Raw genomic sequence first — 27,809 nt, 5'->3', positions numbered from 1 at the left:
AAAAAGCATAATCTGATATAGATCAAGTTCTCACCATGTTTCTCAACCTTTCCCAGTTTGTCAACTTCAATGGTTTTGCACCTATAAGCCTATCAACTGCTTTGGTTTGCCTATAGATTGATTCACACACTAACTATACTGGATATGTAACAATATAATTTCCTAATCATGGCACAACATGAACCATTTTGTTAACCAGGAATAATCTGACTACCAAATAATGCTCACACCTATTTAGACAGAAGCCTAAAACCTTAATAAGGTGCAATACTTTAAGCATTAAAAATGCAGATCTAAAGGGCTGTGAAGATTTTAAATTAGCAAGTGAGCATTGCACTGGTCTAGGCAACACAATGAATCATTGTGAATCACCTGGCAGAAACTGCAACTCAACTTCAAAGCAAAAATTAGTGGCTTGGACCTCTGGGTGGAGGGAGCCATAAAATACTGACATCAGCTTTTGTATGTAGCAAGCTCATTATAGAAAGCTAACCCTGCCCAGTATCTTGTATTACTAATCTAGGGACTCTTCTTGCAACTCACCTTCCTTTCCTATGCTCTCTTTCAATGTAAATGCAAATGCAACAGGTAATACCACTATAGTGTGTGAACACAGTTTCTCTCTCTGCAGCAGTTTTTCCCTTTTCACTTGCTTTGCTCTCTGCAGTAGCTTTCTGAAAATTCCTGTTTTCAGGCACAACGCTCCCAGAGGAGGCTTCCAAAAGCATTCTCAAGTTATTTGAGTCATATCTCTAGGATATTCCTCCCCTCCCTGCTCTGCTCTGTCCTCTCATCATTTTAAATTGTGAGCAACTAAACTGAGTTTGATAGATTCCCTAAGTTTAAGTCTGTAAGAAGTGGGCATTTGGTGGAAAGCTGCAGGGTCCGTCCACCTCTCCTGCACCCTGCTCTTCTACTTGCCCTGCAAAGCAGATGCAAAAAAAACTTTGCTTCCCCTGACTGTGTATTTTTGGAGACCCAGTACTGAAACCAGGCTGGAAACACATCATACCACCTAGAAAAAACACAAATAATTTTAAAATTATTCTCCAAGTATCAGAGACCCAAATTTTTTCTACAACCAGACCTTTTCCATAACTCTGGCATATGTACATGAATGTTAGTGATGGTCTTAACCAATTTACACTGTCAGAACAATGTATTCAAACCTTCAGTATAAGTTAGAATCAGACCCAGGATCTCTCAGTCTTGTATAAAGCATCTGTGGATACGTTTGCAAGCACTAAGACTTAACTAAGAGTGAAACTGCACTGAGAAGATACCTCCCTACTTAAAGAGAACTAATTTAAAAATGGAATGCAAAATAAATCATCTAACTCATCTTAAAAGGCAGAGAAGCACAGCCCACACAGGAGAAGCAGCCAAACTACTGCCATGCTCCTTCCAGGGGATAAAAGAGGACATCTGTGAAAAGTCCTCCCTTCAGTTTCTCCAGAGTAGCAAGCGCGGGAGTCAAGAAGCCATTAATCACATTCCACCCTTTGTATCTGAGGAAAAAAAACTCTGAGTGGGGGAATAATATGACGGAGAAAAAACACCTACCTTTGGGATCAGATTTCATGATGAATATAACCATCTCTTTGTTGGAGAGGTTCTGAATCCCTGTGTCTGTGTGAGTGGGAAATTAGCTGTGTTTCTCTATTTTACAGAGGGAAAGGTTCCCATCAAATCTCTCTGTCTCAGGATACCTTCCAGCAACGGAGGAAAAAAATACGTATAGACTTCTTGCAGCCTAAGTATACTCTTAAGCTGTCCTTTCAGACAGTATGTAAATTCAGAGCTTTGATGGTCAGTGCTGGTGCCACTGCCCAATTAGTGCCTGTGTTATTAGGGCTCTCAGATGTGTGGGTGCTCTGTAATAATTTCATTTGGATATGATTAGTGTTTTTTACTTTCTAGCTCAAGCTGTTTTCTTGTGTTGCTTTGCACAGTCAAACAGTTGACACCCCAGTGGTGGCTAAACTTCGCATGATAGGTGAGGTGATTCATGTATATATATTATGTCTCTAAAAACACTTTGGGATCCTACAGGATAAAAGGAACATTTAGAAATGCAAGTCATCATTATCATCAATAAATTGGATGTTGGAGACACAAAAGACAAATTCAGAGGCTTGAACATTTTTTTAGTTTCATTTATATCTCTAAATATGGGAGATATACACCACAGCGCTCATGAAATTCTTCAAGCTGATTTTAATAACAGTCATTATGTTAAAAAAATGAAACTTCTTCTTGTGTCAGAGATGAACTGGGAAGAAACAAAGAAAGAGAAGTAACTCCTGCAGCACCTTTGTGCCCTTCTCGAATTGCTGTTCATCATTCTTTCTTTCAGCAGTTCCCTTGCTCCTTTTGTGCAAAAGGTACCACCATCTAATGAAACAATTAAGGCCTGACAGTTTAAATATGCTATTCTGTTCTTTTCAAGCATAAGTGCCAGCCATCAAGACAAACTATACCCACTGCTTCACTATCAGCAGAGTCATTGTTATCCCAGAAAGAGTGCCCTAAAAATAAAAGCCATACTGTATGTGCAGCTTCATCAAGTCAGGTCATGTCAGCCCCACAGGGTAGACAGTACTGTACTAATTTTATTATTCTATTTTTAAACATGGCCTCCTTAGATCTTTTAGTGTGTCCCTCATAACAATGCAGAATTGACACATGGTACTCAAGTTCCTACTCCCAGCCACCCCCAATTTCTGAATATCCCACCCAGTCAGTATGTTTGCTGTCCAAAACAATGATGAAGTGGTCACATTTGGCTTAATGTCACCTGTTGTGCATTGCTTGGCTCTTCAGGGGTCATGAAATCAAATCAAAATTAGTATCTGCAAGATTGATCAGTGTTAACAATTTAGTGCCCCAGGCACTGTATTTCACAGAGGGCTCTACCCCTAAAAGCTGAACTGAATTTTCCAAACCCATGAACACAGTTGCAGTGGGAGAGTTTCACCCTGAATTACCTCAGCTACACTAATGGCCAGAAGTCACCCCAAGTATGATCGTCTCTCAGAGATAGAACAAAAATTCTCATGTCTTTTTGGTACATGTGAGGAATTTGATCCCTGATAGCTGTCTTCCCACAACACCGAAGTCACCCAAGCTATCTAAGGCTTATAACTCTAGCACAAGGCATAGAAATAGAAGATTGCCTATAATTTTCAAGGCACATTGAGGGAACCCCATTGGCGCATACATTTACACCAGGCTATAGCTCTTAGATTACCTTTCATATTTGAATTTTTCACACCTGTTGACACTGGGCAGGAAGGTATGTTGTAGGACAGCCTTTTAAAACAAAGAGCTGAACAAGAAATTACTTTTCCTTCCCTTACACCTACTCTTTACAGCAGTAAAAATAAAAAGCTGATTTTACCCAAACCCCAAAGTTTTAAAAAATCCTACCCTACACCTGCAATTTGGGGATTAGCACTTAGCCCAGTGTTGACTAGAAACCTGAAGCAGTTTCAAGGTAAATAAAAGATATTGCAGCTGGTGTCATAGTGGTGGTTTTGGAACATAACATGAATCCATTCAGCGTTCAGCATGTGCACAATAAAAAATTACACAATCATATGTGAGAGGAAAGTAAGAAAGAAGAACTAGGCTCTTTTCAGCAGTTTGGCTTAGCAAGTTCCTTAGATATTCGGATTGTCATTTTTATCATAAGCAATGTCATATTCCCAAGGGTCAGACAGGCACATCTTTTAGGAGTTTTAGGCTGAATCTGTGGACAGCAAACAGTTCTTGATACTCTGTCACAGTATGCCCTGAACCAGACATACTCTTCCCTTGCAATGTTGACTGGTGCATTGGGCAAGGTTTTGGTAGTGGGGGCAGGGGAGAGGGCCTACAGGGGTGGCATCTGAGAGAAACTGCCAGAAGCTTCCCCCATGTCCAAAGGCCAGCTGCGAGATGGACCCATCGTTGGCCAAGGCTGAAGTCATCAGTGATGGTGATAGCGCCTCTGGGACAACATATTTCAGAGGCAGAAAAAACTGCTGCGCAACAGCAGCTGGGAGAGGAGTGAGAACATGTAAGAGAAACAACCTTGCAGACACCCAGGTCAGTGAAGAAGGAGGCGGAGGAGGTGCTCCAGGCACCAGAGCAGAGATTCTGCTGCAGCCCATGGTGAAGACCATGGTGAGGCAGGCTGTGACCCTGCAGCCCATGGAAGTCCACAGTGGAGCAGATATCCACCTGCAGCCTGTGGAGGACCCCACGCCGGAGCAGGTGGGTGCCTGAAGGAGGCTGTGACCCCATGGGAAGTCCACGCTGGAGCAGGCTCCCGGCAGGACCTGTGGCTCCGTGGAGAGAGGAGCCCACAGAGCAGGTTTTCTGGCAGGACTTGTGGCCCCGGGGGGGACCCACGCTGGAGCAGTGTGCTCCTGAAGGACTGCACGCCGTGGAAAGGACCCATGCTGGAGCAGTTCATGAAGAACTGCAGCCCATGGAAAGGACCCACATTGGAGAAGTTGGTGGAGGACTGCCTCCCATGGGAGGGACCCCATGCTGGAGCAGGGGAAGAGTGTGAATTTGAAGGAGCAGCAGAGACAATGTGTGATGAACTGAGGGCAACCCTGTTCCCTGTTCCTCTGTGCTGCTCACAGGGAGGAGGTAGAGAAATCGGGAGTGAAGTTGAGCTTGGGAAGAAGGCAGGGGTGGGAGAAGATGTTTTAAAATTTGTTTTTATTTATCATTATCCTAATCTGATCTGATTGCTAATAAATTAAATTAATTTCCCTAAGTTGAGTCTGTTTTGCCCATGGTGGTAATTGGTGAGTGATTTTCCTGACCTTATCTTGACCCACAAGCCTTGCATTGTATCTTTCTCCCCCTGTCCAGTTGAGGTGGGAGAGTGATAGAGCGGCTTGGTGGGCACCTGGCATCCAGCCAGGATCAATGCACCACAGCTGGTAATATCATCCCAAGGAAGTTTTGCAGAAGATCATGAGATCATAGAAGACATGAGGTTCTTGGAAAGGTCTGGTGCCTGCTGCACTGTATTCCGTTGGCTAATCCCCAGCTGGGATTCTTCAAACTTGGCATGGTGCTGCATAGCTTTTTTTTTTCCATTTTGCCTAATTATGTCTTGGTATGTAAGGGTCTGGAGCTTGTTTTGTCTTGTTTCTTTTATTAGTTTGGGTTTCAGCCAGGAAGGAAGGAAGGATGGACATTGGCCCAATATTTGAATTGCACATTTGAAATTACTTATGTCTCTCTCCACATACCTCATTAGCTAAGAAAATAGTACTGAAACAGGACTTAGAGGTGGCTATCGTCTTCTCCTCTGCTTGACTACTTCCACAAGAACATATATACCTTAATACATGTAAATGATCATCTAACACAGTAGGATGATGACCTGCAAACAACCTTGTTCATCTGGTTTCCAAAGGCTTTTTTGCCACAACAAAACTGGCTTATTCCAAGAACAGTGAACTGTAGAGAACAAAGAGCGTGTCTTCATAGGAATGCAGTATCATGAAAAAACATTGAAGCTAACTGTGAACAGAACAGTTTTAGGCACTAGTATGTTTGTGTTAACACAGCAGCCTGACACACTTGGCTCCCAAGACGTCAGGAAGGTTTGCTCAGGTGATTTTTTTTTGCTACCCTAGCACAGCTATGCTGTTGCCAGATGGCACAGAGCCCTGTATCATGCCGCATGAATGTATCCAAGGGATCAGTGTTAATTGGTCAGATATGGAAGTTCAAACCTGACAAAATAGGTATGTCCTACCTATTTATCTCAGTTTGTTGTTCTGTCTGCTTCTATTTTGTATTATTTATCTGTCCCTTGAATGATCAAGTTGACAGTGAACAAAGAAGGATGAGAGACACAAGTCTGTGTTTATCAGACACAGCTTGAAAGATTTGCTGCTTCCTGAATGTTTCTCTCCATAGGAAGCAACCCTGATATGTACTCTTGCCGTTGGGCAGATCAACCTGCCAGCTTCATGCTTGTGTCACTGAAATTTTCTCAGCTTCACTTCTCAGAAAAATGGAAAAGAGTCATATCAAAAACTTCTCAGAAACACTTTCACAGCTTCTCCTTTAACATGTTTTGTAGGCAGGCAGAAGAATGCTGAAGAACAGCAAGCTATGGGGATGCTAATACACATACCTGTTTGAAACATATGGAACAGGGAAAGTTTCACACAAATCAAGCCAATCAAAAATTATTCAATCTGTCTCACCAACACATGCTTATGCTTCATGTCCTGACAGGCTGAGATGTCTCCCCAATACAGCTTTTGCAGTTTGAAGCCTCCACACATGACCTCTGAGATTTTTGTTCTGGCAATTCCTGTCCAGCCATCCTTGCTGATGTAAACTTCAAAACTGTTTCTGAGTGGCAATTCTACTGGAAAGCAAAGACCTATCTGTACTGTGAGAGCTTAAATCCCCCCAAAATACAAAATGCAGTGAAATGACCTTTTCTTCTGTTTGTTCTGTTGCAGCAGTGTGTTCATGTAGTGATTTTCAAGCCTTGTAGCTGACTATTTCTGTGGGTCGTTGGCATTCAGTGCCTTCTTTATTTCTGGATGAATATGTAAAAACAAAAGTGTCATGTTGTTTGAACAGATTTCTGGCCAGCCTTAATTTAGAACTGGAGTGTGTGAACATAGCTGACTATTTCAAACTATCAGTCACTCCAAAAGGTTTGCTCTGTTTAGTTAAGAGGCAAAATACAAGAGTTGGTGAAGCTAACTCTTGGAGGCTGGAATTATCCTATCAAACAGTTCTGTAAAGTTGCAACAACCCAATGTCTCTTCATCTGGCTTGTGCTTTTGGAACAAACAGTGCATGACTTAGACTCAGTTTTCACACACATCATAAACTCCAGCCAAAGGGAAAAATAAAAAGAAAACCGTAGATTGTTATGACATGGCTATAAATACAGACAGTGAATTATAACAGTAAAATATGTTATGCAAATTACAGCTAATTTTAAAATAGCCTAATCTGCCTACAGAGTGAGTGAAGAATTATACAGCGTTGTTCGAACTCTTAGTTCATTTTTTACCCCTTCAAACCATTCCTATTACTCAAAGTTTCTAGTTTTAACAGCCATTGAAAAAGGATTTCTATTGCCACATAAAAATAGAGGTGTGCACATCTGTAAAGCACTCTAAGTTACAGAATTTTTCTAATTAACATTCCTTATTTGCTTCAGGTGGGTAGCTAGTGATTGCTTCTCCTTGTGCACACAGAGCTTCTGGTGTCTGCTTCTTTCTATGATGTTAGAGAGATTTACAAAGATGCCATTTGGCAGAATATTTTACAGATATTTGTTTTAAGATGACTGTTTCTTGAGTGTGAGGCATCACAAGTGGTTTTAGCCTCCCAGCTGTGTTTCTCAGCAGATGGGGCTGGCAAAAGCTGCATGTGATGTGACAGCACAGAATTAAGTTTGAAACAACACTTAAAGAAAATGTTTGAAGAAGAAAACAAGGTCACTATCCATCTGATGGAAATCATACTGGGTAAACAAATTTAGTGAGAGGTCAATGAATTCTGGTTACGAAAAAAAACCCGAATTTGGATTGGCAAGAGACAGTGCTTAGAAGCCGTTTAAAGAGACCACACTACTTGTCACTGTCCTTTTCTCATTATGTCTGTCCTCCACTCCATGTAACATATGTCTTACAAAGAGAGCTTCCTGATTTGGGGAATATCTACCCACCAGACAAAATGTTCCATCCTGCCCTTCACCCTCACAAAAGTCTGGCCAAGGTAGAGTTAATTACTACATATAAAGAGTTTCAAAGAAAACAGGACGGGGTGGGAGGAGGTGAGAAAGCAGAAAAATTGTATATTAAAAAACCTTTTGGGAACCAGCCAGGGAGCAATGCCAACCGCTGATCTTAAAGCTAAAATATGTTTGTCTTAGGGGGCTTTCCTGTCTCCCTGTTTCTGTATGGAGGGTCAGATAGGGTTCACAGGGGAAAATCTTAGGTTGGGATGAACTGGAAACTCAGCAGTCCCCAGAGTGCCTATTGGCTTTGTCCTCACCCTGTCAGCATGTCCCCAGTGGACCCACGGCCTATTGCAGTTAACACTTTTGGGCAAAATGGAGCTTTGTTTCCTGTGTTCAATAGCCAGGCTCAGCGCAGACTGACAATCTGTTTACAATGTTCCTTAGGGCCTGGAGCACTCTTACCCATGAATATGTACTTTGTCATAGTCATGGTCACCTTCCTCTATTAAAAATAGTATATCATATGAGTTTTTGCCCATGCAAAGGCTTTTCAACCACATATATGTATCCACACGTAGCACTCTGCCCAAACAAGTTCATCACAGCATCTCTCCTGGCCAACTATCCTACAGTACTAGGTAACGAAGGGAATGCTTTCAAGTTTATTTACTAAGAAATGACTGGCTCCTGGGGTTGGTCAAAAGGGAGAGAGTACACTGGCTCACAAGGAAGAGCCAATGTATTTCCTTAATTCTACTGTAGTTTCCTATCCATTTTTGCTCCCAGTCCATTGAATCACTGCATGTCAAAAGATTCAACTTCTGGCCCTAGGTTTTCATTTTAATTCCTAATGGTGGAGTTCACAGTTCTCTGAAAATAAATAGACAGGCATATTACACAGCTGAATACATAAAGCACAGTAATGTGTGAGTATATTTGTTAGTAGCTGGACTAGAAGGACTGTCCACAAGACACACTTTGTGTGATAACACAGCGTTTAAATTCTGTTCTTTCTAGCATGCCCTACAGACAGAATTGCTATTAGATATGCTACCTTCTCTTCTAATTTTGTTGGAGACAGACCAGAAATTAAAAGCCAGGGATCACAGCACAGCACCAGGTGTCCAATTCATAATGTTCCTCTCTGTTTATTGGTAGATTTCAAACACTTGCATTGTTTCTCACTTGCCCTTTCCAACTAACAGTGGATACTCTGAGGTTTAGATGAGACATGATGGTTTCCAGGCTTGGTATCACTCACTCTGTATATGCAATAAGTAGTGTATTGTGTTGATGTAAACAGCTCCCAAATCTGGCGTGTTAATATTTCTTGCCTAATCTTTCCAAATGGAAACTGCTTGCCCAGTGAGTCACTGTGTGTTTTCTCCCTCCTCTGAAGATTCTTCTTGGGAATCTCTACGCCCTGCCACTCTACCACAAGAATGGCTTGCTTTTTTCATTTCTCTGTGGGACACCCAATTAGGACATTCTTTTGCTTTGGGGTTCCGCGCCCCGCCCCCCCCCCCCAAAACTGTATTGCAAGACTGCATGTATTTTCTTTTTCCATTTCTGAAAACATCATATTTTCCAATTCCTCAATCCCAGATTTAGTGACTGGGATATATATTCTGAGGACTTGTCCTGGGTTACATCTGTCCTTGCTCCTGCAGGTACAACAGGTGCTTCACGTGGCAGAGGTGTGTGTTTTCATTCTGGCCTCTTCCACGGCAACTTCTTCAGAATTCACAGTTTATTCAGGAGAGGAAGAGGAAAATGCAGAGTTCTTGTAATGTACTCAGCCTCCTGAAGCACAAGCAGCTAGCAAGTTGCATTACATCCCAAAATAGAAGAGTTTTATTATTCTTCAGTGTATTAAACCACACATTTACAACAGTTATCAGTTGCCTGAGAGAGCTGAAACTAGGGTAGTGGCTGCGATCCTTAATTTACTCCTTTGTGATTTTCTTGTTTTAATTACGTTTGAAACAAAGTAAATTGCTTTCGTGGTGGCTTCTGGGACAAGTCTTCACTGAAAGGATGTTGACAAGAACAGTGAAAAGACATCCAGATAATACTGTTAGGGATAACTTACTCCATGATACTGGTTGTGTGTCATGTATAAACACACACAGAAAAGGATCTACCTGTTTCATAGCAAGCTTATTGCCCCTTGACAAAAGTTTTAAAAATAGTTTAAAAATAGTTCAGTTGTTTAAAATCTGAAAGAATTTTTCTGCTCTTCTTTTTGACAGTGTTAGATATAACACCAAATAAATTTCCATATGGAGAAGATGGCAAGAAAATAACTAAGTTCTATATTGATTTATTTTAGTCTGCACTGAAGAACAAAAGTCTTCTTTTATTTCCCTGACTGTCCATCCATGCAAATTAAATAAATCTTTTTAAAAGCACTCAGCTGTGATTTCTTTCAAGTCACTGTTTTGTTTTAAATTTTATTTCCTTTTTTTTTTTTTTTAAAGACAAGCAGTTTTACGATAATAAACTCCATTTATTTTTCCTCAAATGCATGTGATGTCATCTGTCTCTCTGACTTGTATAGACCCCAGTGCCTAGACCTAGGTAGCTTTTCCAGTCCAGCTCTTACCTGAAACATCTTCTAGCTCCTACTTTGAGAGCAAGGCTGCTGTCAGTGGCCCAGTTTGAGGTCTGATCTTCATCAGATTTGTAGTGAACTGTGGCAGGCAACCTCACAACGAGCCGTGGGGCACAGCCCTGAACATCAGCCTTGAAGGACAGGTTTGGCCAAAGGTCAAAATTCAGGCAAATGATTTTTGGCATCTCCATGTGGAAAAAATATGGAATAGAGAGCAGTTACCCAGGATCCAAACCAATACCTGAATTGAGCATTTTTACTGGGAGAGTGGCAGCAGGGATGGCAGCGAAGCAGTCTGACAACAGGACAGTGCAGGGAGGTGCTGGCTAAGAAAGGGTGAGTGCGCAGGTCTCTTAAGTGGGTGTTTCTTTGTTTGCTTGTTTGACTTCGTGTGCATTGCCTGACACCTACTCCCACAGGTCCAGCACACCTAGTAAACATGTAGTAAACCCTAGCTCTAAAATTCATCAGAGGGTAATGCTCAGTGTTGTCTCCAAATGTGCCATTATCGTGACCTTACGGCATCTCACTTTGACACTAAAGAGATAAGGCTTTTAGTAGTTGTGGCTATAGAGAAGTACAGAGGGCTGTGGTCTTCAGTACCTCACAGCTTCCCTGTACCTCACCAAAAATGAGACCTTAAAGTGATCTCCCTTCAGCACCATTCAGCTGGAGCAGGGAGGAGTGGGGATTGGCCTCCCTACCTCAGCTTATGAAAATCATGCTGCTTTGACTTACAGCCCCCAAACCTCCATATCTTGTAAACACTTGTGAGTCAGTTGCTCCTGAACAGACAAAGCAAAGCAGCAGCTTCAGAATCAAATGCAAGCGCTGCTGGACAGTATCTAAAATAATGTTCAAGAGCTGAAGGTCCTTTTTTATTCAAAAACCTTGAGCTTCCTAAACAAAGCATGTAAGAGGTGGCTGTAGCACAAAGCATAGATAAAACACTTGCTTTCTGCAAAGCTATCTATCTGGAAGATCTGCATGTCCCATCAGACTAATTTTGGTGCTAGAGGAAGAGTGAGGGGAGGGAGGCATTCACTGCCTGCTGCTCTCAATGGAGTCCCCGCACTGAGAGGCTGCTATATCACCCACTTCACTGTTTTGTGCCAGTCTTGTTATCTGTTCTTGTTAAAACCTTTATTATTCATGGATGCAAAAATCTCATCATTAAAACAGCATAAATATTCATACTGTGTGCATTTCATTTAGCCACTTGGCAAAACTTCTCTGGAGTACAAGAGTTTTGAGGAATCTGGGTAATGAGACCAGAGAACAGGAAGTGTGCACGGTTTTCCTTTCTTTTTACCTGCAAATAAATGCAGAATAATTAAATAAATAACAGCAAAAGGGAAAGGTATTCAATAGCAAGGATGATATGTACACCTGTTTTGGCTTCTGTGTCTAGGGGAACACAAGGCCTTTTGTAATGCAAGTATGTGCAAGAACCAGGATATGGTAAAACTAATGTATAAAGTCTGATAAGCCTTGCTGCAAGGGTTCATCCAGCTTTGCCTCACATTTAATGTCTAACCATTAACATTGTGCAAGATCCATGCTCTTGTTCAATCCTTTCTAAGGCAAAGCAGCCATCCTTCTCTTTGCAGTCGTCCTAAATTGACATGTAGCTGTACCCTGCCTCCTGAAAGTCAGTTTAACTGCACTGCACGCTCCTGATTCAGCTTCAGGATCTTTTTGATGGCAAAGATAAAACAACAACAACAAAAGTTTCTCCCAAACCCAAGTCTGAAAACCACCATTAAAGTATTCGCTACAGAGCGCTCAGCAATTGGGGGAGACCTCTCACAAGGGTACAGGTCTTCAAAATATTGAGCTGCTAGCTCCACATGCAACAGCTCCAGATACAGCCTCAAGGAGCCTTGCAGACTGCAAGATTTCAAGTTTTTCCTGTTTCAGAATGGCAAGGTGAGGTGTATGTTTTTAAATGCTAGTGGGTTTTCAGAACTAACCAATGTTGGCCTGACTGAATGGTAAATCTTCCCCTGACTTATGCAAGCATAGTGCTTGACCAGAGAACTACTTCTAGACACAACAATCTGTCACCTTGCAGGTTTTGTATTTAATGTTTTAATGAATTTCAACAAATAAGCAAGACATTTACTCATGGACAGTTTACACCAGTAGCCATTTCCTTGGCTCAGAGTCTGCTGTCCCGCTGCTGCTTAGCCGACTGTGACTGAATGAGCTCTCTTTTTCTTCCCCACCCTTTCTCCATCCCCATTGTAGCAAACAGAAGCATTGGGATACATGCAGTGCTATGTAATCACAGGATGCCAAGTTTCCACTGAAGCATTCACACTCAGCCAAGGGCTTGATTCTTCTAACTCTCCTCAGGCAAGGACAGTTGCTGCAGGACCACAGCTTGCCATTTGCAATATGTAGCACTCCATTTATTCCCAATACCCAAGTATGAAAGGATTGGAACTTCAGTATCACATCAGGATTGTGACTTTAGGCCTAAAGATGCTTTGCTTTTGTGGCATTCAGTTTCTAGACTTCTTATTCCTTTGTTTTACAATGGGTAAAGTGGCAGTGAGGAGAGGGAAAAAAAAAAAAAAGCCTCCTCAACTTCTTGGACTAGGTGGTCAGTGATTAGTTGAACCTTTGGTTAAGATACTGCAAGTTACAGCAGGCACAACTAAACTAAAGGCACAATTGGTTCTCAGCAGTAGAAGGAACAGATGGATGCTTATACCTACAGTATCCTAGCGATTTACTTGACCTTTACTTTTACAAATACCATCCAGACAAAAACTTCAGTTTTGCCAACAGCAGTTTTCTCTGTAGATAAAGAAATGTGTTTAAAAGTTAAAATTAGTACTGGAAAAGATATATTGCTAAGTGGGCAAGTGTGTCCCACAAAACAGCACTTAGAGCATACTTTGAACATAAGAACTGAAAGATAGCTGTGTGTAGGAATGTACTTATGATTGTATATACAGAAGGAGGTACCCTCCTTCCTTCCCTTCAGAGATACATTACAAGGTGGATAAGCATCTAGAAATCACTCTATAGTCTTGATCCTGAATGCGGTGTATGCTTTCATAGGCAAAACAGAAAATTCTCCTTTCCCTCCAAGTAGACATCTAGCTTGCTGCCCTGCAATTTCTTGTATTTATTATTATTATATTCCTCCTTGTGTAACCAAATGACATGAGAATTTCCTTGAAGAACCATCATAGGCAAAACAACTGTTTCAAGATGTGCTGGTGGCTGCAAGAGTTATCTTGTGTCTTGAATTCTTCCAAATTAAATATGACTGGCAGTATCAGTCAGCTAACAGATTTATCTGGGCCGGGGGGAACCAAGAAAAACCTGCTTAGCTCATCAACATTTTTCACAATACCACTTCCATTTTGAATTTTCTTTAAAGGATATTTTTGCATCTAACAAATACTTTGTTTTAAAAGCTTCTATGTGATCTGGGAGAAAATTTTAACAAAAAATTTTGAATTGGTGATACTTCAGTTTACTTTGATTTGTAGTAGCAAATCAAAATGGTGCCGAAAGCAAACAAACATAAATAGCGGTCTCGTACAAGAGCTGTCTGTACTGCAGCCTTTGCAGTGAAGACTGAGTCTTGATCTGGGCTCTTAGGCATACACCTGTAATACAAAGTTAAATCATGGTTTAAACTAACCTGAACTTGCCCTACTAAGGGCAAATGCTAACAAAAATAAGAGTTATAAGGAAGGAGGCACTTTTCAATCCTGTGCTGTTAAAGCCTGTAAAAAATTTAACCATCCCAGTTTGTTACCACATCTCTAACCAACAGAAATCAAAGCTTTGTTTTGAATGAATAAAACCATTTTGGCACACAACCATATCATAGTGGTATGATGCATGCCTGAATATTCCTAAGAATGCCCTCAGAGGTACTCTGTGAACAGAATTATTCTGCAGAACGAAAGATGAGGGAGCACAAAGGCCCATTGTGCACGCTAATGCAGAAAAATGAAATCAAATACCATTCTCAGCAAAAGCAGAGTGTCTTCTGAGCAAAGGCTATTAAGTGTGTCAGACTGCAGGATATTTTCTGGACATGGCTATTATGTTAAGACATACTGAACATGTGTCACTTATAACCCTGCCCTGTTGTAACATCACAGCTCCAGAGGAAAAATGTCTGGTGCATCAATTCTTTGTATCAAATACTCACACACACTTTTCCTCTCACCAAGCTGTCACTTCTCATTTGTAAAGAAGGCTAGAGTAAGTTATAATTAGTACTTGCTGCCCTGACAACTAATTAAATGTAATGAAAATCCTTCAGTGAGTTTAATGCTAACATGGTGTAATTACAACTGAGTTTTGAATGCACAGTGTATGTATTATAGGTTTCGGTATGTGCCCCCCACCTTCTATGACCTTAATTCTCAGGTTAAACTTATCATATGATTAGTGAGTGGGCACTGCCAAAGACAACCACTTCAGACCTAAATACAAGTCAACCCCAATCCAGTCCTGTGCATTTTAAGAGGCACTACATCAGGCTCTGGGAGCAGGGGTGGAAGGAAGGAGGAGAAACAGCCAGCCAGATGCTTGCTTCCCCATTCTTCTTCTTCCCTTCAGGAGGCACCCTTGCTCAAATTCTCCGATCCATGAGGCTCCCACTGCTCACAGCTCTTTTTGTCCCTTTTGTAAAGAAAAGCATGGCTGAGATTTCAAGGCCACTTCCAACCCCATCTCTTTGTCAGTCTGAGGGGCATCCTGGTAGAGGGGCACCACGTGCAACTACCCTGTTTGCACACTCTGTGGCTGGCTCTATTCCTCAGGAAGCAAGAGTTACACCATACAACCGCCTGTTACCAAGGGGATTAAGGAAGACTGCTCGGGAGGCCCCCGAGCAGGGCAAAAGTGATGATGGAAACTATGTAATGCTCCAGCACTTGGTTGACATAGTTTCTTACTCTCTCAAGTATTTGGAAGAGCTATAAACACATTAAAAAAAAGGTGAAGAGCAGAGCAGCCAGGCTTTAAATCACCCAGGATGTTGCTACTTACAGCTCTAGATAGTCAGTTGTTGTGCCCACTGTATTCTTCACACTTTCCCACTCTTACTCCTCATCGCTTTCCATTGCCCACAAATATGTAAGGTAGGTACAAATAGCCCCCAAAATAAAGACGTAATTAATTGAACAAAAATGTAGCCTAAGAGAACCAATTAAAATGATGAAAATCTTTAATTTTATTTAAGTATAATTGTACGGACACGTGTATATACAAATACAGATCTTATGGGGCAGGGATTTTGGGTGGGTTTTGTTTGGTTTTTTTTTAACATTTTCTTTTAAGTTCATATAATGTAAGCATTTCAAAAACAGCACTCAATGAATAAGTGCAAAGAAACTGCAAAGCAGGGCAGTACAAGCACAGGACCACACTGAGCTGGACTTTCATACCCAGATGCATACACAATGAGTGTCTTCAATGGGGTGTCAAGAGTAAGCATGGAAAGCGGATTTCGCAGACTCATGGGTAACCTCCAACATGCCAGCATCTATTAAACTGTACAGACAATGGCAGCAAGCCTATTGTAGGGAGATTTGTCTCACATCCGAGAAGCTCGAGAGTGAATGCATGGGAAAAACTCAGTGATGCCAGACCAGAAACAGATCTGCCCATTCACAGCTCCAAATCAAAAAAGGAGGAGGGTGGGAGAGGAGGAAGGGCAGGAAGAGGGAAGAGAAGTGTGGAGGGTTGTACATTAAAACTGGTGATTACAAAATCCAAGTGTAATGAAAGGAGGGGAAGAGTTAACACTCTAAGCATCTGAAAGTGACTGAACCATTGCTCTCACAAGGCAATGGATTAAGTTCAGTTTTGAGGATTAGGAGTGGGAATCAATAGGTACAAAGACAACCATTTTCCTTCCACAATTATATAGGAAAAGAAACAACCTACTCATCTACTCTCAGTACCTCCCAAATTTGTTTCTAGTTCTTTTGGAACCAAGTACATACATATATCACACATGACACTGGCAAGATCCTTTCTGGAAAAAACTATTCATGGAAACAAAACCAGAAGGAAAACAGGAGGAAAAAAATAATAAAGAAAAAAGAAAGAAACAAACAAAATAACAGAAGAGTTGTTATATCCCCAAAGCCTTTTTAGAAACAAACATGATACAAAAGAACAAAAACTAACACAGAAACCACAGGGCTCCAACATCAGACCTTTAAACACTGAGGACAAAACATTGATCATCAAAAGTCATGTTGTTCCAGGTCTTGACATTGTGAAGTCTTGCAATAGATGAACAATTTTCAAAGATGAGTCCTGCATGCTGCAGTGTCATGGCCACTTGTCTCTCAGTTCTCAGCCATGATCACACTTGATGCTTCAAAGCTCTGTCTTGTAATCAACGTGTGATTTTAATATCCTGAAAGTCTATTGTTCTCACTTACAAAAGACATAAGAATCAAATTAATACTTTATTATCAAACACTATATACAACAGAGATTGCTAATAATACAGAATTTAAAGAACACAGCTTTAAGTTTTACTTGTCTTTCCTTTGCCATCCAAGTAAGTACAGTACAAAACAATATTCTAAACTAACACGAAATGTTACCTTGTCTATTAAAGGATACACAGTATCCACTAAACTGACTGATCCCTATTTTCCCTGCTTCACATCGCAACGCCCTTGGCAGCCAGGAGTGCAGGTCATGGGGGTAAGTTAGCCACCTAGGCTGAGGAAGAATCAGTCCCTCAGACTTGAGCTGGAGCAGATAAAGGGGAAGGGAGCAGTAATTTGCACCAACATCTGCATTTAAAGCATCCAGAGATTTGCAATGCAACACAAAACCCATCAGCATTTATGCACTTGGTATGTATGACTGGGATTGCCTGATGCCATCAAGCCACACCACACCAGGCAGTGGACAGATCTGCCAAGCAGCTGCATCACTTGTGTAGTTCCTCATCTACCCAGCAGGACTCTGTAATAACATGAAGGGGTGAATTTCACCAGCAATAACACTAGTGAAAATCCCTTGCTGTGGATAAACATATGTCTTGAACTCCGACATCATTCAGAGACAAAGGATGAAAAATGAAGTCACCACTTCTACACTAAATTGGCACTACTGGTATGAAATAATTTTAATATGGTTATTTATCATGCAATGTTATCTGTAGTCTAGTTAATAATCCATTTGAGAAGGTGTATTTTGACTAAGCTCACCTCATCCAAAGCTTTTTAATTCCTACCTACAGGAAGTATTAGTGTGTGTACGAAGCACATCCACATTAAAGACAGAAAAGTACCAGATAGTCTGTAATGAGATGATAACTTCCCTCACTGTTTAGACTGCCTATCTTTATTGTGTGCACTTCACACTAGAGGAAATTTCCTACATTCTTCCCATAAGCACAGGCCTTGAATTAATGACCAAGTTGTATGATATCAGGCAAGCCCAGATCATAGTTTAGCATGCATAAACCTTCCTTTACATGTTAAATTTATTTCTCCCTTTCCTCCTTTTTTGAATAGTGGGCTGCTTCAACTGCTGGAAAGCTTTTCTTCATTAAGAAAAGCCCACAAAGTGCTGTCCATTAATGGTATCATTCAATTTTGTTACGGCAGACTTTTTCTTCAGAATTAATATAGAAAACCCTTGTTTTGCATTAATGCGCTCCATGTTTTGTTTCACATTTAACATAATTATCACAGTTTTTGTAAGAAAAGCTCTGTTTCAGTCTTGGTTTGATATTTCCCTGACTATGCTTAGCAGTCCAAATTTCATGGCAGACTAGCCAAAATATACCCCAAGGCTTGCACTTCCTGGCAAATGACTTTTTAAGGTTCTTCGTTAGCCAAGGCTCAGATTCCTTAAACAGGGTCACTCCTAATTCCATCACACAAGACAGTCCCATTTCCTAATTGCATCAAGGGTTGCCACTTCTCTCACATGTTTAAATAGGACAAGCATATATACTCACTCTCAGCATAAAGTATATCTAAATAATGTATTTTCTATTCTAGTGGATTTTTAAAAAAATATTTCGTTAAGTCTTTGGGAGCCCATCTAGTTTATCTCTGGCTGATAAACACGTTTCCTCTACTTTTCAAACTGTGCTGGAAGGGGAAAAGATAAAAAATCAACACTTGAATTCATATTCCACACTTCTTTTTTTTCCCCCTACCAAAGAATAAAACTACACTGTCCTGGCTTCTTCTACATGTGGTTTATTCCCATGATTGAGGAACTTGCAGGAGAGACAAATCAAGAGTGCACTGGAGATCCTGTGTCCCAAACATGTTTCCTCTGGCCACTGATGTCCCCTCTTAGCATGTATTAACACCCAGAGCAGCATCCAAGGCTATCAGCTACTAAGTCAGCGCTGGGGAAGGTCACTTTATTCTCAAAAGTGCCTCTGCATTTCAAGAAAAAAATTGTAGCACCACGGTGATTTGTTTTAAAATAAAATAATCCGGTGTGCATTATCCCCTTAAAACGAAATAACAGAGGCACTCACACCCCCAGTGAAGTTTCCTAAATCTGACCTTGCCTGCTGTGTGCTAACAGTCCTAATACTAACTTCTTCCTCTCACCAAAGACAGCATTTCTACTCATGAGCACAAATTTTACTGTCAAAGATGTTTCAAGACAGTCCTATAAGAAATATAATCTTTCCCTTTCAGAAGCCTGTTCATTTAGAAACTCCTGGAGGAAATGGTGTTATATTATATCTATTCTTAATATTTCCCCTCCAGTCCTGACATGGTGACATGATGCCTTGCATGATCATCTTACAGTGCTGAATGAGAAGGCATAAATATTGTATCAGATTGAAAAACTCTCCCAGGCTTTCACTAACTTCCCTTATCCTTCACTAACTGCATCTGCCACTATTCTTCCTTGTCCACATACAGATGACACAGTGAGCTAACAGAGGTGACTTCTTAAAGGAGAATGCAGAGGAAAATAAGAATCACTAGTGTCACTATTATAGTTTGGCATTTTCATTTGGAGTCCTTTTATTTATATGGAGGGGTTAAGAAAGTCACAGGTAGGTAGGGATGGGTGCTGAAGCTAGTTATCCCCTTCAAATTTTTGCTGAGTTCAGGCTAAACGGGAGAAGAAAAGGGAAAAGGGAAAAATAACAATTTGACATCTGCAAAAACAATAAAGTCCCTTTCCTGGGATGAGCAGTTAGGTGGATCTTTGATGTTCCAAGACCCTGATATTTTCTGTGACAGGTTGCCGGAGCATACTGTGCTATAATATCAAAAGCATTGCCAGGAGGAACAATAGAGTTGCCAAAAGCCGGCTGGGTATCCTTGGTGTCTGTGCCGCATTCTCACCACGGGATGGCTCGGCTGACTCATGTACGGTATCATCTGTTCAAACAGAAAGCATACATTCCAATGAGATTTTGCATCCTTAATAAACTCTCACTGAGCCGACAACTGTAAGTAGATTTCAGTGCCTTTATGAAATAGGGCAATGAACCTTGTGCTGTCATTGACTTTCACAAGCGTGTAATACCTCATTATGTAACCAACTTGGGGCCAAGTCCTGCATTTCTGACTGGCAAGACTCCCACTGAACACCAGAGGAGCAGAAAGTAAGCCTGATTTCAGCAGATTGAGGAATGAAAGATTCCTCTTCTAATAAAACACTGTAGCTTTAGCTTTGGATGGCTCATTAGACAGCAGTGTCAATAGGGAGGCAGCTAAATAAAAACACCTGATTTTCAAAAGGGCTTGAAGAAGAGTTGCATGTGCTCAGAATTAATTTTGCAGTTAATCCCCTTACTCAGTTACAGATTTTGGCTCCTGAATTTGAAATGACAGCCTGTAAGCTAAAGCATACATTCCACTTCCATGCATAAAATTTCCACTGAAGTATATCACACCTGGGGAAGCGCAGAGGATATAAGACCAGTATGCCTTTCTTGAAACATAATTTTAAAGGCTACCACATGACAATCTCCAATTTTATAGAACACATACTCAATCTGGAAAGCCTTGTAGATCACCTTTTTTGGCACACAAAATACAGATTTACATATATGCTGCTAAAACTAATGAAAAAAAGAACCAGCTGGGTTGGGAAAACATCCTTATACATTACTGGCAGAAGAGAACACATTAGCAAATACTAAATTTGTGATACTGAATAAAGCTCTGATTAGTTTTTGTAAACTAAAGATCAGCCTTAAAGCCACAGCTTGTAACATAAAAATAGGTAGGTGAAGTCAAATTCAACTTAAATGTTGTTATAGGTGTGGTATTTTTCTCTGCAAAGCCCACCATATCCACAGCTATCTAATATAGCTATTTTAAAAGTAATCTGTCTGAGGCTTGCCATAAAAAGTCAGCTCTGAGTTTGAATTTCAGTACTAAATTTTGAATTTTTAGTACTAAATGAATGAAATAAGCTAAACCTTTTTAGGAAGTGTGAAGTGGCTTCAGAATGTATCCATAAGTTATTTTAGAGTGCCTAAGTTTCCAGGAAAATTAATGGTATCTCACTACTTAGTGCAATAAGCTCCACCATTTTATGAGAGGTGTCGACATATCTATGATGTATCTGTCTTGTAGCTCCCATCTCAACAAATTGCACTGCCAGGATTACACTGGGTGAGAGCTGTGCAATTCCAATTAAAGGTACTAAGGGAAGTGGGAGTCAGGACACTAGGATCGCCATGCCACTTTGGCATGGAGCCTTTCATGTTACTTAGCTTTAGCTAGAAACAAACTCCCTCCCCTTTATACCCTTGACGCCTAGCACAGCAGCAGGTAGAGCACTTAGCATAATTTAGGTTAATAGGCTCTTCAGTCCCAGTTTGGCTACACAGCAAGATGCACAGTAAACTGGATTAGCAATTTATTGCATGTTTTTTCCAGCACTGATTGACGCTACAATCACATCAGGCGTAACAGGTCTTCAGTGCTGCTCAAGGCAAAAGTATGAAAAGCAAGCACTGATCACCTGTAAATATGTTCACCTTTGTAAGAAAGGGACATCATCAGATTAAAGTCCCGCTGATGTCAGTGGGAAAGACTGGCTGGAATGACTTCAGTTACAGCTCCTCACCATGTACAGCAGGGAGACCCTTCCAGGCACTTCAGCCCTGAACAAGGCCCTAATATTTTTCCTCCAGAATTATTTCAAAGGAATCTAAAAATTTCAGTGAACGCTGGCTACTGACAAGTGCCAGTTCCAGTGGCTATCAGTACCAAAAGCTGTTTCACATTTTACTTTTGAGTTACACTCTTGTACTTTGGTGACACTGCAGTGAGAATACAGTACTTCACAAGAGCAGCTTCCCAATTAAATCATACGCTAAGAAGTTATGGGGAAAAAATATCCCAGTTCTAACTGCAAGCTCTACCTCCTTTCAAATGTTTAGAGTCAGCTCTTCCCAATTTGGAAACATTTACTCACTGCTGATGCACTGAAACTACAGAGGAGAATGATGTGCATTACCTTCTACCTCTTGCATCATCACTAGAATTGCAAATAAGTCTGAATTTGCAACATTGAATGTCAACAGTTTTGTCCTAATTACATCTGTGAGTCAGCACTAAAACACAATAGGGCAGAACTTAGTGTAGAGCAGTAATAAATCCTCATTCTCTTGGACTATCAGATACTGCCACAACTGCAACACTGGCTACTGCTAAAAAAAAACTCAATGAAAAAGCCCTAAACTAAAAAGATTACTTCTCTTAAATGAAAAATATGGAGATCTTCTATGATGCCATTTTTACAAAGCCATTCTTCACAGAAGAATTAATTTTCATGTAACATTAAGGGATTTCTTTCAAGAAATCACCTGGGTTTTCTGTCAATGCAGTCCCAAGGTTTCTGCACTCATATGTTAGAGCACATGATTCATCTGTGGTTCTCAAAATCACTTTACAAATATGATTTTCCTTGGAGGTGCAGCATTATAACACTGCACAATCCTTAATGCCTGGGGAAAAGGTTTTGCTTTATTTTAAACACTGAAGGCAAGAGAACAAAATTGCTGAGTAAAATCTGGAAGGTCACTGCTAAAGACTGGGAATGCCAGCAGTAAATAGAAGAAAATATATTGACAGCCATGAATTTTCCAGATCACATACCTTTACATCATATGCTTCAGGTATAATTTTTCCAGATATGCACAGCTGCAATTTTTGTTTAGGGATTTTTATTTTTATTATTAAGGAGGAAGAGAAGGAAAGGACATGAGTAGGGTCCATTACTTTCATCACTTCTGAAACAAGTGTGATCTCTATAGATGTTTCCTACAAATTCCTGAACAAAACCAGTGAAATTACAAGGGTTCAAAAATCACACAAATGGGGATTTTTAAAAGAAAGGTGACAGTAAGTAAGTAAATAATCTGCTGAACATGACCCTCCTGCCTCCCAATTCTTCTGTCTACTGTGGAAGAAGACAGTGGCAGGCTAGGGGAGAGCACTGAACCAGAAGATGCATGTCAGAGTCAGGTAAATTAGTACATGAAACAGATCACATGCAACAAGTTCCACCAAGGCAGCAGCAAGTCTAACAGCCTAATAACAGAAACTTGTGACAGAAATTGGTGGATCTGGGAATCACTGATCATCTAATGGTGACTGGTCCAGATGATAACACAAATATACACTGATGTCGGGAGTGGGAACTTTTTGGTACCAAACCTTCTCATTAAAGCTATTATTTCCTCCTGGTAACACAAACAGTATTTAATCTCAGACTGCAGGATGCTCTTTTTATGATTTTGGTTCCCTGGTTTGCCTGCTGCTTTCTAATGATATGTTTTTGTGATGGTGCTGTTAGGTATAGCCATTCAATGGGAAGTGAGCAACATTACTGAAAAAAAAAGCTCAGCAAGTTCACTAAAATCAGGCATTTAGTACTCAGATGATCTCTTTTGCAAAGCAGTACCAGGAGAAATACACATTAATTAGCCCATGTTCACCAAATCACAGAACATAAAAAAGTGCATTGGATTTCTGGATTCATAAGCTACCTAGAAACAGGGAAAGATCATCCTAACGTTTTCTGTGAAAAAATGCTGTTAATGTATGTACAAATATAGCTAATGTAAATGCACTGTCCTTGCATTTAGATTTGCTTAGAGAACATCTTTGATTGTCAAAACCAAAATTTTTAGGACAGTTCCAAAAATCCTCTTAAAGAAAAATAATAAAATCTATTGTGTAACCATTGGTAAGTCATTCAAACTGGGTAACTTGTGAAAGCCCTATTTACACTTCTGTATAAATAATGACTTTTAGTTAAAGGAACGGCAAATAACAAAGAGCAAAAAAGTAGAAGTAGTATGTTGCTTCATACCAATGGGGAAGTCTCTTTCAAACAGCATAAGAGAAAAAAAAAAGATCTTGGTAATCTGTTCTTCAGGTTATATACTAAATGGCATGTAAGTAGTTTTTTTCTTGTATAATTTGTTTATTTAACTGTGTATTTTAATTATTGAGATTAGAATACAACAGTGTGTGAGCGGTGTATATGAAACAGTATAAAACAAACAGGTAATACTACTATTGCAAATACTTTCCCTACATATCCACCTGATTTTAATGTCATGAGCCATGCCACTGAAACTGGTGGGATTACTCAGACCCCTAGAATTAAACATGCTTCTATCTCTCATAAACCTGAGCCATACAAACAATACACATGTACTTTCCACACAAAGACACAACAGCTTGATTGATGGTGAAGGTTAATGGGCAGATGAGGGGCTTTATCATAGCAAGCCTTATTCTTATTCTTAAGGCAGTGTTTTGCAAAAAAAGACAGAAAAGCCCCCCAAAACTTAAGTTTGCTTCAATAAAAACAGGATAGGAATTTATATATATCAGTGTGTGTGTGCGTGCACATATGTAAAAATGATACTTCACCTAACCAAATATACATACAAATGTATATAATTTTAAAGGACTAATTTCTTACTTAAACACTAACTCTGTCAGTTGCATGCCACTCTCATGCACGAGCATTAAACAAGCAGTCTTTCTGTTTTTCTGAAAGTCTTTTGAAACCACATAATAAATGAAGTGTGCCCATTGACTTAATTTCTAAAACTTTGGGCCCAGCTAGTAAATAGAGTGTTTTGCCAACATGCTGCATGTTAGGCTGGGTGGGCCAGTGACTTCAGGATACTGGTGAAAATTTTACACTGGCACACAGCATATTTTATTAAACCATATCACCCAAAACCCAAATAAAGCAACATTTTTCCTCCCCTGCATTAAACAAGGATAGAGGGAATACACCATAAGTGATATTAGCACTGCTAGAAATGTGCAAAAGCAGAGCAGTTGTACCATGCGAAGCATGCAGAGAGAAGAGATAAAAAGTACTGATGCACCAGAGGGATACACACATTTGTTAAAAGAGATTCTCTAAGCATACTAACCTGCTGGTTCTAATGAATTTTCTACTTTGTCGTTAACATCGAAAACACGATCATGAACACCTATAGTTTTCATACAGCTGTCTACAACAAAAATAGAGATAACAGCCAAATATGTTAGTGAAACACCCTTAAACTCCCCACTTTCCTTTTTTTCTCTCTTTTTTCTCTCTATTTACTATATATAATTAAGCATATTTATATTTTAAAGTCTGTGGCACTTGTCCAAATGCCAGTATAGTCTTCTATTTGTACAACAGTTTAAGAAACAAGAAGTTAGCGACTGCCATGTAATTAAAACAAAGGTTTATGAAAAATGATAGGAAAATATGATGAAAACCATAACACAAATGTTGCTGTACAGAACAGATACACAAGATTTAACAGTAAAAAAAAGATTTACTGCTGTTTACTAGACCACACAGTAAAGCATGTGCTACAAAGCCACCCTTGAAACCTTAATCTGAAGAACTTACTTGCTGGTCGCACAAAGACCTTAAGCTTTAGACAGGATCTCCTTCCATTATCTGGGATCGCAGAAGCTGTAAATGGGGAAGAAGGAAGACAAGTGGAAGAGTAAGAGAGTGAAAATGCAAATCATCTTTTGTGCTAAAATAAAATACCCTTTATCTTCCCTTCATCTGAAGGGCTGGCCACATTTCAGCCTCTGCATGTAAGGACTTCAAGTGCACAAAGTAGCTTCATTATGCAAAAGCAGGGAAAGAACTACAGATTTTATTCTAATCCCTTTTTTGATTATTTTACGTGGAAGAAGTGAAGCACATGGTATTTTCAATGTTTCATTATCTCCTTTCACCTTTCCACACCTTTTTCTCAAGAGGTTGTTTAATACAGCTTCTGCTATAATGCAGGTGTCTACTCTGAAAAATTACACTTCAGAATAATTAAGATCACTTAGAGAAAAGCTAGTCTTGAAACACTAGGCCATATGCTTCAGCAACCCTAAAAGGGATAAAAAAACCAAAATGACACTGAAGGTGTCAATGCTAAAAATAGAACTATGTATATACTCCCACAAAAGTAGAAATACACACCATTAAATTCTACAGCAGTCAGCCTCCATATGCTCCAATACATCTGCCTTTGTTGAGAAAATACTTATCTTGCTTCAGTCAAAACATGATTTCCCATGTTATGTAAATAATAAAACAAAACCAGCTTATTTCTTCTTTCGGCCCTACCTCATCATTTTCCATTCAAAGTGTTTAATTTTAAGAGTACTTACTGTATTAGGAGAAAAAAAGTAAGTGGAAACAACATGTCTAGCACTAATGCAAAAGATCATACACCTAAGACTAGTGTCAGCCCCTACTTATTTCCCAGGAACAAGTGCTGCTGTGAAAACTTCCTTTCTAGAACTGTGCTTGCCTCAAAATACGTGATCATAGGGAAATACGCCTGCCTGTGACCACAGACTGGACTCCGTAGTGTATTGTCTGCCAATCTGAACACATTGGTAACTTCCATCAATGTCTGCAATTTTGAAATTGTACATTGGCCTGCAGTTCAACATGCATACTGGCAATCAAACAACTTGACTTGGGCATGCAGATTTTAACTTATGAAAGACCATTTGCATACACATTTTCTTCACCCTTGCAAAAACCCTCAAAAGCTATAGCTGAAAAATACTGCCTGAAGCACTGCAAAGTAATTTTTATTTCATTGCATAGTCTCCCCCATCCTTCAAAAAACTATGTATTAGGTCAGAACAAGTTGCCTTTTGCAGCAAATGGCAACTATTGGAAGCTGTCTTGACTTACAAAAGATGATTGGACTGGCAAGATGTTAGTTTGTTCTGTTTATCATTTTTTCATCCATTTTTATTAATTCTGTCCCTGTTTGTGAAAATAACTAAAATGATTTATACACAGACATATGAATGCACACTCTTTGTCTTTGTACTGAGCTCACACTTGAAGCATTCCTCATGTAACTTGAAATAAATTCCCTTAGTCTTTGATGACGTGTTTCCAAGGCAGGCATCAGCTTTTTCCTAGAACTTACAAAGAAGAACTAGCAAATTCAGTACAAACACAAAAAAGGAGTAATGGGTCCAATACACCTAATGCTGTGGTTCTGCACCTGTTGGGAAGTGCTTGAAAAACTGTTTCCCTCTTCTAATCAAAAGACAAAAAGTATGTAGAAATGATGCTCCCCCCTTCACAATGACAAGCAGTTAAGAAGTGGTAACAGCTGGCTTTGCTATAGGCTCTTACTAAATCAAAGTCAGAAAAACTCCCTCTACTGACATTTACAGTAACTGGTGTGTTACTTAGGGCACAATATTTGCACTCTGTGGTAATATTCAGGAAATTGTGTCCTTTCTATGGACCTCATTGAATATACGCAACTGGCTAAATGCTTTGCTCAGACTGAACAGGCAGGTTTAGATTTCTCAAAAGATAAGAATCCTATAGTCATTACGACATTACTAGCATAAAGGTGGAAATAACATTTCCAACATTAGCCAAAATAGAGTTCCTAGAGTAATTTTATCACTAACGGATTTTTCCTGCTCAGAAACTATTTCAGAAGAGCATCGCGGCATGCATTTGTTTAAAGGCAAGTTTTAGCTTTGATTCTTACACACTGTTGTTTATGTCCATAAAATAAGCACGTTTTGCTAACTGCTGTTCATTAGAATACTCTGTTAGTCAGTGACCAACTAGGATACCACTGACTTGGTAGGACATCTATGAGCTAATAATATTATATCTGGAAAAACAGAAAATTAATGCTTTGTACATATAAAGTTTGTATGTGTACATAACAATTGCATACACTTAAGGCAAACATCAGCTAGTGATTAGCCATGTTCTTGGAAGAAAAATATTAAAATCCATTCCCTACTTAAATCTTTTCCCACCAGTCCTCACGCAGGTTTGCAGGTATAGACTGTATCATGAACTGCAGTCCTATTGCAACCATAGCAGTTGCATTTAAATCTTCATCCCAGAAACTGATGCAGTTTTAGCGGTAAGTACGAAAAAGTGCTTTTTTCCTTTCCAGTGAAATTATGTACTGTC

At 39.9% G+C, this 27,809-nt stretch overlaps 1 protein-coding gene across 3 annotated transcripts in view; it reads right to left on the bottom strand.

Moving 5' to 3' along the window:
• Positions 1-15,531: 15,531 nt before the first annotated feature.
• Positions 15,532-27,809, bottom strand: part of EFNA5 (ephrin A5) — a 190,188-nt gene continuing 177,910 nt past the window's right edge. For 2 of the 3 annotated variants that reach the window (XM_030004068.2, XM_030004067.2), the window contains 3 exons: positions 25,236-25,301; positions 24,763-24,843; positions 15,532-19,720 (listed from right to left, as the gene is read on the bottom strand). In XM_030004068.2, the coding sequence (XP_029859928.1) occupies positions 19,599-19,720; positions 24,763-24,843; positions 25,236-25,301 (269 nt within the window). In that variant the 3' untranslated portion in view covers positions 15,532-19,598. The remainder of the gene's footprint in view (positions 19,721-24,762; positions 24,844-25,235; positions 25,302-27,809) is intronic. The other variant, XM_030004069.2, reaches the window with a different exon arrangement.

Source organism: Aquila chrysaetos, chromosome Z (genome assembly GCF_900496995.4).
Source record: "Aquila chrysaetos chrysaetos chromosome Z, bAquChr1.4, whole genome shotgun sequence".
Lineage (NCBI taxonomy): Eukaryota > Metazoa > Chordata > Aves > Accipitriformes > Accipitridae > Aquila > Aquila chrysaetos.
The sequence above is the reverse complement of the archived record's forward strand: the minus strand, read 5'-3'. Positions and strand labels throughout refer to the sequence as shown.